The sequence below is a fragment of the Sceloporus undulatus genome, chromosome 1 (genome assembly GCF_019175285.1).
Source record: "Sceloporus undulatus isolate JIND9_A2432 ecotype Alabama chromosome 1, SceUnd_v1.1, whole genome shotgun sequence".
Lineage (NCBI taxonomy): Eukaryota > Metazoa > Chordata > Lepidosauria > Squamata > Phrynosomatidae > Sceloporus > Sceloporus undulatus.
Window position 1 is genome coordinate 237,683,875 of NC_056522.1, and position 14,381 is coordinate 237,698,255.

General features: G+C 39.5%; 1 protein-coding gene across 4 annotated transcripts in view; it reads left to right on the plus strand.

The window, feature by feature from the left end:
* ITGB5 (integrin subunit beta 5) overlaps window positions 1-14,381 on the plus strand; it is a 111,928-nt gene that overhangs the window by 23,461 nt on the left and 74,086 nt on the right. For 2 of the 4 annotated variants that reach the window (XM_042453330.1, XM_042453321.1), the window contains exon 3: window positions 6,053-6,257. The exons of 1 other annotated variant lie outside the window; for it this stretch is intronic. In XM_042453330.1, the coding sequence (XP_042309264.1) occupies window positions 6,053-6,257 (205 nt within the window). Of the gene's footprint in view, window positions 1-5,913; window positions 5,934-6,052; window positions 6,258-14,381 lie in introns of those variants that run through there. One more of the 4 variants, XM_042453347.1, reaches the window with a different exon arrangement.

Below are 14,381 nucleotides of genomic sequence, written 5' to 3' on the forward strand. Positions count from 1 at the left end.
GGTGTTGTCATAAGATGACAGGCAACTTGAAGGCATGTACATGCAAACACATAGTGGTGAATCATGTGGATTGGAGTAGGGGGCTATCAGAAGAGAGCGATGAGGCATCTTCCTGCTTGGGCCATTGGCTGTCTGTGGGACTACTTAAAAAGTTTTCTTTTGGAAACATTAGGTCAGGTTTCTGCGTAACCGCCCTGACTGACCTCAAAGGGGTGGGATATAAAATATATATATATATATATATATATATATATATATATAAATATATCTATAAGAAAATACTATAATTATAATATTATAATTTATATATTATTATTACCACATTAACAGTACTTAGTTGGTTATTTCAGATAATAGTGTTGGAGTGCTAATGTCCATAGAGACAAAAAGCAATTACTGTGTTATACTGATCCACGCAGCAAGGAACAAAATGATTTTATTATTTCACGTGTGGACAGCCCTTTATACAAAGAGAGTCCATATGCACAGAGGAAGGTTCCCCCCACCCCCCACCCCCATAAACCCCTTTGCCTCTGAGACATCTTGTGTGCAGCTGGAAGAGGTGTGTTTCTGCCAAGTGTATCAGTGGTGGTGACATCAGAAAAAAGAAAGACTGCTTGTGAATCTGTGGGTATCCATTAGGGTTGGGTTGGGTTGGTTATATTCTCTTGGCAGAGATGAACTTTTTTTTAATAGTTCTTCCAACAGAAATGTTTATTTGAAGTTTATTGTGACCACTGTTCACAGGTTAGGCTTCAGCAGTAGCTGTTAGTACTGTGTTATCAAATCCATTCTTTGGTTTTGAAATTTGTCAGAATTGACTGGAGGCTAAAGAGGTGAAAAAAGATGTTTGTAGGACATAATTTTTGAACCCTGTAGTAGCTCTTAATTGAAATACCATCTTTGAATGATATCATTTCCAGTAAAAACGTGTCTTTGAAGTTGTGGTGAGAACGTTTGCATCTGTATTCTAACCAGATGTAATTGCAGCATAACATTTAAACATCCTTGGTTGTTCACCACTGTTGAACAAAAGTTTTGGCCCTGTGGGGAGAAAAATGACAGATATAGCAAGTAGGGAGAAGAAATGCTTAAAATTCATTTTTAAAAAGTATGTAGCTTTGGGAAGAGTGTGGGTTTCTGTAGAAACAAAACAAAGTTTTGATGTTAACTTGAGAACAGACGCATTTTGGGTCCATATTCATAAGACACTGTTTTGTCCTTTGGATTAATAAATAAGGACATTAACTTGTAACCCACAGGCAAAGTTCCATGTTTAGCTTCATTTCCCCTGTCCTGAATAACTGGAAAATCTGTTTGCCTAATGGAATTCCAGTGAATTTGCTTTGTGGTATTATTCCTTCTGTATTCTAAATGGCATGTTTTGAAGTGATGGAACATCAAGACACAAATTTGTTTCCCTCCATCCTTTCCTCCCCTCCTTCCTCCCCGCTGCTCAGTTCTTATGGCAGATCCAACTACTGTATACCTCTATGAGCAGAACTGGCTAAGTTTTTGTTTCTTCTGGAAGAAAAAAACCAAATAGACTTGCCCTCTGAAAGTGGATGAAAGAGTACCATAATCTGTGCGGGCACACAGATCGTAAACACCTAGCCGTTAGAAATTCTTAGCAAATAAGCTGCGTATCTGTGATCTGTCAGTTGATCTGATTTTTAGGAGTAAAATGTTTTTGTTTTTGTGGAAGAAACTTTGGTAATTTCTGTTCAAGAATACTTAGCAGGCGAACCTTTTCTTTGATCCTAGAATGCAGCATGTCTTTGATATTATTGGATCAGTGAACCTCAAATCTCCTTGCTTATTTCCCACAGTACCACAGTTGGTGGATGCTCCAATTTCATTTTTCCCTCAAATCAAACATATATACTGGTAGGTATAATAATAGGCAGAAGCTACTCTTAACAGAAAAACGAAAATGGGCTTTTTAAAATCAGTTCAAAGGTCAAGTAATGGCCTCCAGAAGCACACAACAGGTTATACAAGTCTGGTGATTTCATGCAGTTGAAGAATTAGATGGTAGTTGATGGAAATGTGTTTCATTTAAGATCCTTAGGATATATCTGGAGACATTTTTCTTTTGAGATGAAAGCTTGCAGCTTTTCCCTCTTTTGTCTCTCTCCTGCCGGTAGTTGTGGTATATGGAGATAATATTTGCTAGCTTGCTAATATGCCTTTGGTATGTATATGCCTTAAGGCTGAAATGTTTAAGAGGCAAGAGAAATGCAGGAGAGGTGTGGGAGTGAGAGTGCATCATTTTTATAAGATGGTGGGTAAAATCGAAAGAAAGAATGAAGAGAGGTTGAGACTGGTATAGTGATTAGAAAATGCCAGATCATGGATTACAGAAATGTTGGTTATCTTGATATCTCAGATAGAAAGGGATACGCATGCTATGCGTTATCCTGCAGTCTGTTTTAAATAAAAGAATAAAATTCTATCTGTTAGATATTTGTTGGACACTGCATCAGTACTACAGAAATAACCCAGTTTGACACCACTTGAACTGCCATGGCTCAGTGCTGTGGAATTCTGGGAGCTGTAGTTTTGTGAGACATTTAGCCTCCTTTGTCAGAGAGATCTGGTGCTACTACCAACACAAGAATTCCATAGTATTGAGCCATGACAGTTAAAGTGGTGTCAAACTGGATTGTTTTTGCAGTGTGGATGTAGCCATAGCGTACTTTAACCCATACGTTCCCTTGGTTTTCGGTGGCAACTGAATTATTTTTCTTTTTGTTGTTATTGGTTAACGTTAGCTTTACTTTATGGTGACCTATTAATGAGAGATACCTGAGAGTCATCAATAGCCTCGCTGAGGTCTGCAAACCCAGGACATGGTTTCTATAGTCAATCCACCTGTAATGTGGCCTTCTTCTCTTCCTACTGCCCCATATACAAATGATGTCCCCTCCAGTGATTCAGATGGCAGCAGTAACATGATATGTATGTTTTGCACTGTGCCAATCAGACATATTGGTTCACTCTGCCATGGAGTCTGCTGGATCTGCCAATCAACGGTGAAAGTGCTTCAGCTTACTCCCTTGACAGGCCAGAATTAACTGTGGGTCATTTATTGAATATCAGAAAATTAGATTATTGCTGGCTAACCTTTTGCACAAATATGTTTTAGCATCCATGGCTTTTGGTATCAGGGTTGTGTTTGGAACTAAAACATCAGCAGATACCAAGGGCCCACTCTATATCATTGCTGCATTGCATATGTGTGTCCCACTAGAATCTCTGGCTATACTTTACAATATATGTCTGTGCAGTAGTGTTGCATATGTGTCAGTGTTGTTTTTTGTTGTGCTTCAAAAATCTATATATCTGTTTGACCAGAAACAGCAGTAGGACAAAACAGTGAGGGTAAATGTGAGCCTGCCATGCCACCTTCAGTGCTGTTAAAAATACTCTGAAATAAAGTAGTCACTCTGCCCCTTGGCTGTGTCAGTTTAGATCTTAGATGAGAACATTCATAGGACTGATGGGTCTCCTGTAGAGATGTATTGCAGATCATGTGGCAGAAAGAACGTTTCTAGCCTAGCTATTAACACCCAGTCTTCTCTCTGACATGGCAGTGGTTCTCTCTGTAAATGTATTCCCCCATTCCATGGGGACCATTCAAGAACTATTTGAACCAGCACCTGCAGCCAAGACCTTAATGAAGACTAGGTTCGTCATTTCTTTCTCCCCCGCCTCCCATTTCTATTTCTAGTGATGACTAGTTTCTAATCATGACTTGTTGCTTGACATTGTCTTGGCCTTCCCCCATTTTCTTCTTTTAAAAATGTCTGCCAAGAACTAAGCAATTGCATGTGTTTGAGCTGTGATTGTGCTTGTTTGCAAATATATTTGCTGTTTTTGTGATGGAGGCTTATGTAATGATTTAAGCACAGAAAATACAACAACTGAAGAAATGGCTTAAAATACAAGATACTTTTTTTTAATTGAAGGAAGTAGATGGTGGGGGTGAGGAGATAACTAAGAGACAGCTGGGACAGGCATCTGCCTGTTTTGCACTATTCTAATTCATATGTTTTATGTTTAACTTGTTTACTCTTTCCTCCTCCTAAAAATGGTGTGTCTTTCAACAGTTTGTGTGCCTTCCTATCTGTACACAAAAATGTTGTTCACATTCTTTAGTTTTTTTAAAATATAGCACTAGAGTATACTATTTGGATTGGACAAAATTTATATTTCACATCCCGTATATTACTTCTAGCCAGAGTTCTCTTATTTCATTCTGACAGGAACTTGGACTCCTATGAAAGCTCCTAAATAGCTTTCTATTTAACTAAAATGTGATATATTTAAAGATGTACTGTTCGGAATATCAGAATAATTTTCAGAGCAATCCTTTTCTGGTATTAAAAAAGATCAAATCGCATATGGCTGATGTAGTGAGATTATTAAATACAAAACATACAAGCTGGAATCCCAGATGACTGGTTGGCCGTAGGTAAATCTCCAGGTCAGGGGTGGGCAGAGTGTGGCCTATGGGCTGCACGTGGTACTTGGGCCCCTAAGTATGGCCCACAGGACGCCAGAAGTTCATCCTCAAAGCCCACAGATCCCCTCAATTTTTTTTAAATTGGGGATGATTTTGAGGTGATAATTTGCCCCTGTTACCCAAATGCCAGGGCCCTGGGAGGGCATCCACAATTAATATTTAGTGGGGAAAATTTAGTAGCTCAGTTAAAAGCTGTCCTTAGCTTTGTGCTCTTGTGCTTTCCCATGCTGAGCCTCTCAGATCCCCAAATATAGACCTGGATCTCCTTATATGATATGACTGTTTTCCCACACAGAGGGTGCCCTCGCGACCATGTATCTTAGACAATCCCTTTAAATCAACTTAATATCAGAAAAAAGGGCATGACAGGAAAATGGATCCTGGGTAACACCCCCAATATATCCCAAATCTACAACCTCCCTAAAAAGGCAACCATTTGTTCCCCTAACGCCCCAGAGTAAATTGGCCAGAATGGTTCCCAGAGATGATACCACATCACTTTGAGTTAACTGAAATATGCTGCTGTGGCCTGTCAGGTTGCAACATGATAAAAAAACAGCCTCTGCCCTCTTAGCACTTGCCCACCCCTGCTCTAGATCTAAACCTCCTAGGTTATACAGAGATAATAATGCCAGGCTACCTTACAAGATTGGTGCATGAATTACCAAGATACCATGTACGTACAATGAGTTGTGAGTACTCAAAAAAAGCAGTATACAAATACTTAATTATCATTATCATTATTTTATCTGTTATTAAACAGGGAAAAGTAAGGGAGCTGGTAGAAATTTCATGGCCAGATGGTTAATGAATTCACTTGCATTTGTAACAAAGATATGAAGTTGCGGTATATAGTAATGTATCAGACCACTGTTTCATCAGTTGGAACATTACTTGTTTTGCCTGGCAGTAGGCCTCTAAAGGACTTTCTCAGTCTAACTCTCTGAGATCTGATGAAATGAGATTTCTTTTCTTCACTCTCTCTGATTTGTTGCCTCTTATAATTACAGCGCTCTAGAAATAAAGTTTAATAATAATAATAATTATTATTTCTTGGAGAAGACAATAAATAAATAAATAAAAATACAATTAAATTAAATTTAAAAATCCATGTAATGGGCTAGATATGAAGCTGCAGTGTAATCATTAGCTTGCTGTTTACTGACTCTTTTGCTGTGATTGAAGTACTGTCCTCAAAACTGAAGGGTTCTGAGATGTATGCAACATCCCAGCCATCTGATAGTCTGTATAAACAGGAATAGTTTACTTATTTTCCCTTCCACCTCAGCTTTCATTGTTTCCAAAGCTTTATTTCATCTTACTGCTATCTTTTCACGCTCTTCCCATCCTCGCATCTAGTCACTGTGTCTCAACCAGACCTACTTCAGATGTTTGCTGTTATGAGGTACATTGTAGAATAAGCAAGGTGAAATATAATTTAAAAATGTCTTCTTGGCTAACTCAAGTTTGAATCATGACAGTCAAAATGGTTTTCTACATTCTTTGACACTTTTTTCCTCACAGGAGTTTGGGAACAAAAAATCCATCACTTCAAGATGTGACTTCATTGAGAATCTAATTGTCAATGGTTGTGCGGGGCATATTGAGAGTACAAAAAGCAGCATTAATACAGTAAAGAACCTTCCTTTGAGCAGTAAGGGCTCCAGTGGAGCTAATTCAGATGTTACCCAGATAATGCCTCAAAAGATCTTTTTGAATCTGCGGCCTGGTGAGTTAACAATAAATGTCTGGTTTTTTGGCATGGATAAGTTACAAGTAGCATGCACTAACCACTCTGTAGATGATTTATGTGTAGTTCAAACCATGGCTTGGCACTGTAGGAGCAAGCTATATGCTTGTGCATTTTTCCTCTCCTGTTCCAATTACACAGTCTCCATAGTTTCTTCCTGGTTTGTATCAAGCCATAGGTTGCTGCTACTTCAAGGTATAACTTTACTGAAAATCTTAACATAAACTTGCAAAATTCAGGGTCATTAAATGTGTTTTTAAAAATGTATGCTGGTTTTGTATGAATTTGGCAGTATGTTGATTTTCCAACCAAGAGGGAGCAAACTGGTAGTATTTATATGAGTTCACATAAGAGGTGAAATGAAACTGTTACCCACCAAGCCAACTGTCTTATAAATCATAGGATAATATTTATGAGGGACTTTCCTGTCTGTGGTTTATTTGTTTTTTCCCATCCTGGATTTCTGGAAGGCCTAAGACACATCATTCACAATGCACCCAAGAGGTAACATTGCATTTATTGAAAAAAGACTAGTCAGGGTGGCCTGAGTAGGTGGGAGCTCACCCCCCAAATAGCCTGTTCCTTAGGTCATGAAATGTTGGTGAGGACTAATATAAAGTTTAATGCACAAGTGGTTCTGTTTCCCCTTGAGCATTTGAGAATCAAAATCACTGACAGTTTACCTTCCACTCATTTCTAGAAATGTTGGAGTTTTCCCAGTTGTGTTCTGTTTTGTGGACAACAGGCTCACCATCTCTAGTCTAAACAAAAAATTCCCTCAATTGTAAAGGGGGAGGGAAGTTGGAACTTGTGATTCAGAAGCCCCATAGTACAAATTTTTCAGTGAGATTAATAATAACACTAAAAAAGACAGAGAGTTTATTGTGGAAATACTTAGCAGAAAAAAAGTGTTATTATAGAGGTGCTATTATTTGATCACTTGTTCAAACATATTTGGCCTTTAATATTTAGTTATTTTAAAAAGATCCTTTATAAATGACCTGAAATGTCCACTATAATAGATTGATTCATATAAAATTCTCTGCCCCCAGGAAGTTGTCCACCCCAGTTGAAATGTTTGTGCAGGGCCCTGGGATGTTTGCATTGTGTTCCAATCAAGGCAAACCAGTGACAATGTTTTTCCTTCTTTCCTCTCTCTCTTTCTTTGGGTCTTACAAAGGAAAAGTTCAGATTTATTTATTATACAGACATACTGCAGTTAACAAAGTCTCTGTCAAAAAAAGGTCTTTTTTACAAAGTACTTTTGTGACTGCCTGATCACCTTTCTTCCTCATATTGTCTCTAACTGGATGTTTTTTAGCAGCATCAGCATGGGGAAGGTGATGAAAGAGGTCTTTGGAGGGCTGTGGAGAAACACAGACTTCCATTGCCAGATTGCAGCAATATATATGCAGTAAACAATGCAATAAAACTTGAACTGGGAAAGAATGGCATTCTGCTCTTCTAGATAATCCTACTGGATCTGTGTGCCTGCCTAGAACAGGCATGGTAAACAGCAGCTGCTTCCAGAGTCCCTTACGAAGCATGCATGAATAGCACAACAGAGAAAAAGGAGAAAGCAGATAAGTGTGCCTGAGCAGTGTGTTAAAAACACAGATCAATATGTTTGTCCATCAAAATTGAAATTACAAGAAAAAGTGGAGACTGATGAAAGGAACAGTCATCCCTTTATGCATTTTAGAAGAAGTTTTCAAGTGGTATCTAGAAGCTTCACCATGTTTTTGTTTACTTACGTAAGGTTTACCTATACCTATTTTTTCCATTTTATTTTTGTCTCTGGTATCAAATTTCCTGTTAAAGAAATAATGTCCAGGAACACATCTGCTATATTAACTGAAGTAAATATCTAGTGAGATTCTTGAATTTCTATAGCAAGAGCTTTAAGTCCTTAAGGCATTAAATACAGATTTTTCCAAATTTCAAGTATTTCCCCAGTCTTACATGCATCCCTGCACAAACACACAAGATTTTCTATTGCTTTCTTCAGAAATAAAAATTATTGGGAGTTTCACATAAGAACAGTTATCTGTTGAGATTTGGCTCCTAAACATTCCATGTTGCAGTAGCCACCCTGAAATGGGTGTTATCACTCTCTTTGCAGTCATTTATACTCCTTGTATAATGGTGATGCTCTAATTTCCTCAGCTCATTTTGAATTTAAATAGAAAACAAGCAACTTTGGCTATAGTTATTATCTCAAAAATTCACACAGATAGGCAAAAAAATCAGCATTTATCCTAAACTGCAATATTGTATATTGGGTGTGTGTGGCCCACCAGATGTTGTTGGATTGCAGCCCCCATCATCTTACCATGTTGGCTATGCTGGTAAGGGCTGCTGGGATCTGCAGTGCACAACTCCTGAAAGGCCATATCTCCCACACCTCTGGGCTAAATTGACAAACATTGTCTATTTTGATTGCTAGTATCCCTCTAAGAGATCTCTGTAGCACCTGATCTGAAAAACTTAAAAACTGGAGATCACTTTCTCAGGTCTTGCAGATGCCAAGGCTTTCTTGTACCACTGAGTGTTGTGCATATGCATTTTAAGGGTATTGGTTTCCTACCAGCTGTTTTTTTCAGTGGAAATGATCGGTCTAATTTCACTACTTAAATGAGACATGACAACAGAGCAAGACGTGTAAAAATGATATGAACATCTTGCTTCTGCTTTGGACATCAAGTATCCCAGTTTGAATTGGTTTATATAAACGTAGGTGCCCTCAGTGGTCTGAAATATTCAAGATTAATACTGTGATGTAAATCTTGATTTTAAAACTGTATGTCAAGAAAAGGTCACATTGGACACAAGGCTAATCCACCCAGTCAAAATCATCCTCCACCTGATTCATCCCAATTGTCCTGGAGAGTCCATTTGCAAAGTGAAAAGTAATTGCTGAATAGGAACAAACCTCCCTTGTTTTCTAGCAGTTGCCTAGTGAAAAAACCTTTTTCTTCAGCTGAGCCATCTGTCACATCAATCACATCTACACAGTGAATCCTTAGGCTGTAGGTGAAATTCTTAGCAGAGGAAATCTCATTCAGTCCATATCACATGGTGGAATCACAATGGCTTTAAAGGCAGAATAACAAAATGTGAAAGCCCAACAAATGATGCAAATTACTGAAACACTTTTATCCTACATCTCTACAGACTTTAACTTTGATGACTTGTAATGGCCTTTTACTGCATAGGAAACCAAGGCCATGCATGTGGACACATTACCCTAGGGCTAATCCAATCCCATCTCTCTTTATCCTCCTTCTCCTCTTCTTCTTTTAGACATTTTGCTTACTTACAGACCTTGGAATTATCTCTTTGTTCCACTGCAAATACAATTGCACCTACATTTCCAAGGTTTTCTTAGGTCTCCTTTTCAGTCTCCCTTTGATTTTCCTCTCCCCCTTCCCAATCTGTGCCCTTTCCTCAGCTCTTTGCCTTTCCATACTTCCTTTCCTCCCCCCCCCCCTTTTTTTTTTTTGTCTCCTTTCCTACACCTTTGATTTGGACCCTGTCTGGCTGTATGGATAAGAGTCTGCTGTCAGAACTGAATAAGAAGGTCCAAAACACAATGTAGAAATCGGTCCAAAATGCATACAGAAATAATCCAGTTTGAGACCACTTTAACTGCCCTGGTTCAGTGCTAGAGAATCCTGGTAATTGTCATTTATTGTGGCACCAGAGCTCTCTGGCAGAGAAGGCTACATGTCTCTCAAAACTACAATTCCCAGAATTCCCTAGCATTGAGCTTGGGCAGTTAACGCGGTCTTAAACTGGATTATTTCTGTATGCGTTTTGGACCGAACAAACAGAATGGTTCCCAGCTAGCAAAGGGGGTCAGGCAAGGCTGCATACTATCACCCTATTTATTCAACCTGTATACAGAAAACATTATATGCAGAACAGGCTTAGACTCAGAGGCAGGAGAAGTGAAGACTGGATGATGGAACATTAACAACCTAAGATATGTAGATGACACCTTACTACCAGCAGAAATCAACAAAGATCTGGAGCAATTACTGAAGAAGTTTAAGGAGGAAAGTGCCAAGGTAGGCTTAATGTTGAGCATTAAGAAAACAAACATAATGGCCATGAAAGAACAAGAATTTATTCTAGATAATGAGAAAGATGAAATAGTCAAAGAGTATCAAGGTATCATTGATCAGAATGAAGACTGTAGTCAAGAAATTAGAAGGCTAGAATTGGGAAAGGCAACTATGAAAGATCCTAGAGTGTAAAGGTGTGAACTTGAACGCTAAAGGGCCCACACAGACAGGTCAAAATAAAGCTGTTTCGGATCACTTCGGAGGTATGCTGTTTAAATGATGCATGCCTCCTAAGCGCCTGGAAGCCATGCCAAAGCCACGCTCCAGTCCTAAAGACTGGCGCACATCTTTGGCACAGCTTCTGGCCTCTTAAAATGTGTGTGGTGACACACGCAGGCTTACCTTGGATGGGTATAACACCCAGCCAAGCATCAGAGGGCTTGGCTGCAAACTATGGATTTTGTAGTGTGTTCAGGATGGAAACTGGAGGCATATAAGTACATGTAGCTGTCAGTGGTTTTCTGATATAGTGCAGGGCTTAGATGTCTGTTGTGTAGCTGTATGGTGTTGTCTAGGTGACAGTGAACTTTCTCTTTTGGTAGTTCCATTTTGAGATTGATGGTAGGATAAAATTTATTGAAATTATAGTGCGATCTCTTGAATTGAGTCCTCTCTATGACTCCAAGTTATGAAGATATCATCAGTGTACCTCAGGTAGAGATGAGGTTTCTGAGTGTAAGAACTTAAGAAAGTGTTGTTCCAGATCAGCTATGAAGACACTGGCATATTGTGGTGCCAAGCATCTGCCCATTTAACCTTTAACTTGAAGGTATATGTTATTACCAAAAGTGAAGTAACTGTGTGAGAGAACAATGTGGCAGATTTTGGTGGGTAGGTCAACTATGGTCCTATCTGGAATGATGTTCCTGATAGCTTAGTCTGTCCTGGGATATATAGGGATTCCATATCCATAGTAGCTAAGATGATGTTCTCTGTGAGGTTTCTGCAGGAAGTCAGTAGTGTCCTTCCCATAGGTAGGAGTATTGGTGGCATATAGTCTAATAATATTGTCCATATTTTCAGAGACACCTACTGTTAGTGTTCCAGTGCTTTAGATGATGGATCATCCAGGGTTACCCTGTTTATGTATTTTGGGTAATAGATTGAATGTTCCTGGTCGAAGCTTCTGTGGTGTGTCAAAGCAAATATGATATAATAGGCATCACTGAAACCTGGTGGGATGAGTCTCATGATTGGAATGTAGAAATAGAGGGATATAACCTTTTCAAGAGAAGGAATACCACTATATGTCAGGGACATTTACACCAGTGAAGAGATCCAGGACATCAATACTGGCAGCCAGGTGGAGAGCATCTGGATAAAAATTAAAAGGGAGGGAAACAACAACAATGTTATGGTTGGGGTCTACTACAGACCCCCAAATCAGATGTAGGAATTGAATGACGCCTTTTTAGAACAGATGACTACACACTCAGAAAGGAGAGATGTAGTAGTGATGGGCGACTTCAACCATACTGATATTTGCTGGAATTCAAACTCAGCCAAATCCTCAAGGTTCCTAACTTGCCTCGAAGACAATTTCATTGTCCAAAAGGTGGAAGAGGCAACAAGGGGGTCATCTATTTTAGATCTAATCCTAACCAACAAGGATGACTTGGTTAATGGGGTGCAAGTGGTGGGACCATTAGGTGGAAGTGACCATGTTCTCCTGGAGTTTGTTATACAGTGGAAAGGAGAAGCCAGGCATAGTCAGACAAGCATTCTAGACTTTAGGAGAGCGGATTTCAGTAAACTTAGAGAAATATTGAGGGTGATCCCGTGGTCAGAAATACTAAAAGAGAAGGGAGTTCAGGACGGATGGGAGTTTCTCAAAAGGGAGATACTGAAGGCACAATTTCAAACAGTTCCAGTGAGAAAAAAAAATGGGAGGTGTCTGAAGAAACCAGGATGGATGAATAAGGAACTTTCAACTGAGCTAAGTTTTAAACGGAACATGTATAAGAAATGGAAAAAGGGGGAAATCACAAAAAAGGAATTCAAAGAAATAGCAGGCATGTGTAGGGGTAAAGTCAGAAAAGCTAAAGCGCGAATGAACTCAGGCTTGCTAGAGAGGTTAAGAACAATAAAAAGGGCTTTTTTGGATATGTCCGCAGCAAAAGGAAGAAGAAGGAAACGGTAGGGCCACTGTGTGGAGAAGATGGCAAAATGCTAACAGAAGACAGAGAAAAGGCAGAATTACTCAACACCTTCTTTGCCTCAGTCTTCTCAGAAAAGGCAGTAGGTGCTCAACCTGAGGAAAATGGAGGAGAGCACAGATTAGGGGAATTTCAGCACAGAATAAGAAAAGAGATAGTACAGGAATATCTAGTTAAACTAAATGAATTTAAGTCACCAGGACCAGATGAACTACATCCAAGGGTATTAAAAGAACTGGCAAATGTAATATCGGAGCCATTGGCAATAATCTTTGAAAACTCCTGGAGAACAGGAGAGATCCCAGCAGACTGGCGGAGGGCAAACGTTGTCCCCATCTTCAAAAAGGGGAAAAAAGAGGATCCCAACAATTATCGTCCAGTTAGTCTGACCTCAATACCAGGAAAGATTCTAGAGCAGATCATTAAACAGAGAGTCTGTGAACATCTAGAAAGCAATTCCATAATCACAAAAAGTCAACATGGGTTTCAGAGAAACCAGTCATGCTAGACAAATCTGATCTCTTTCTTTGATAAAATGACCAGCTTGGTAGATGAAGGGAATGCTGTGGATATTGTATATCTTGATCTCAGTATGGCCTTTGACAGGGTTCCCCATGACATTCTTGCAAACAAGCTTGTAGAATGTGGGCTAAACAAGGTAACTTACATGGATTTGTAATTGGTTGACCAGCCGAACCCAAAGGGTGCTCAACAATGGCTACTTTTCATTCTGGAGAGAAGTGACCAGTGGGGTCCCACAGGGCTCTGCCCTGGGGCCTGTGCTATTCAACATCTTCATCAATGACTTGGATGACAGAATTGGGGGCATATTCATCAAATTTGCAGATGACACCAAATTAGGAGGAATAGCTAATACTCCAGAGGACAGGATCAAAATTCAAAATGACTTGAATAAACTAGAAAGCTGGGCCAAAGCTAACAAAATGAAATTCAACACGGAGAAATGTAAGGTATTGCACTTAGGGCGGAAAAATAAAATGTACAGATAAAGGACGGGGGACACCTGGCTGAACAAGACTACGTGTGAAAGGGATCTAGGAGTCCAAGTAGACCACAAGTTGAACATGAGTCAATAGTGTGATGAGGCAGCTAAGAAGGCCAATGCAATTTTAGGCTGCATCAATAAAAGTATAGTGTCTAGATCAAGAGAAGTAATAGTGCCACTATATTCTGCTCTGGTCAGGCCCCACCTGGAATACTGTGTCTATTTCTGGGCACCACAGTTCAAAAAGGACATTGAAAAACTGGAGCGTGTCCAAAGGAGGGCAACTAAAATGGTGAAGGGTCTGAAAACCATGTCCTATGAGGAATGACTTAGGGAGCTGGGGATGTTTAGACTGGAAAAAAGAAGGTTATGATAGCCCTGTTTAAATATTTGAAGGGATGTGATATTGAGGAGGGAGCAAGCTTGTTTTCTGCTGCTTCAGAGACTAGGACACGGCACAATGGATGCAATCTACAGGAAGAGAGATTCCACCTCAACATTAGGAGGAACTTCCTGACAGTAAGGGCTGTTCGACAGTGGAACACACTCCCTCTGAGTGTGGTGGAGTCTCCTTCTTTGGAAGTCTTTAAGCAGAGGCTGGATGGCCATCTGTCGGATATGCTTTGACTGAGATTTCCTGCATGGCAGGGGGTTGGACTGGATGGCCCTTGTGGTCTCTTCCAACTCTATGATTCTATGAATTCAGATTTGATTTTGTATCTCTATTGGAAATTTCTTCATTAGTTTGTGTAATTCTTTCTGATATTCATGTGGGATCATTAGAAAGGATGCTGTAAAATGTACAGTTGTACAG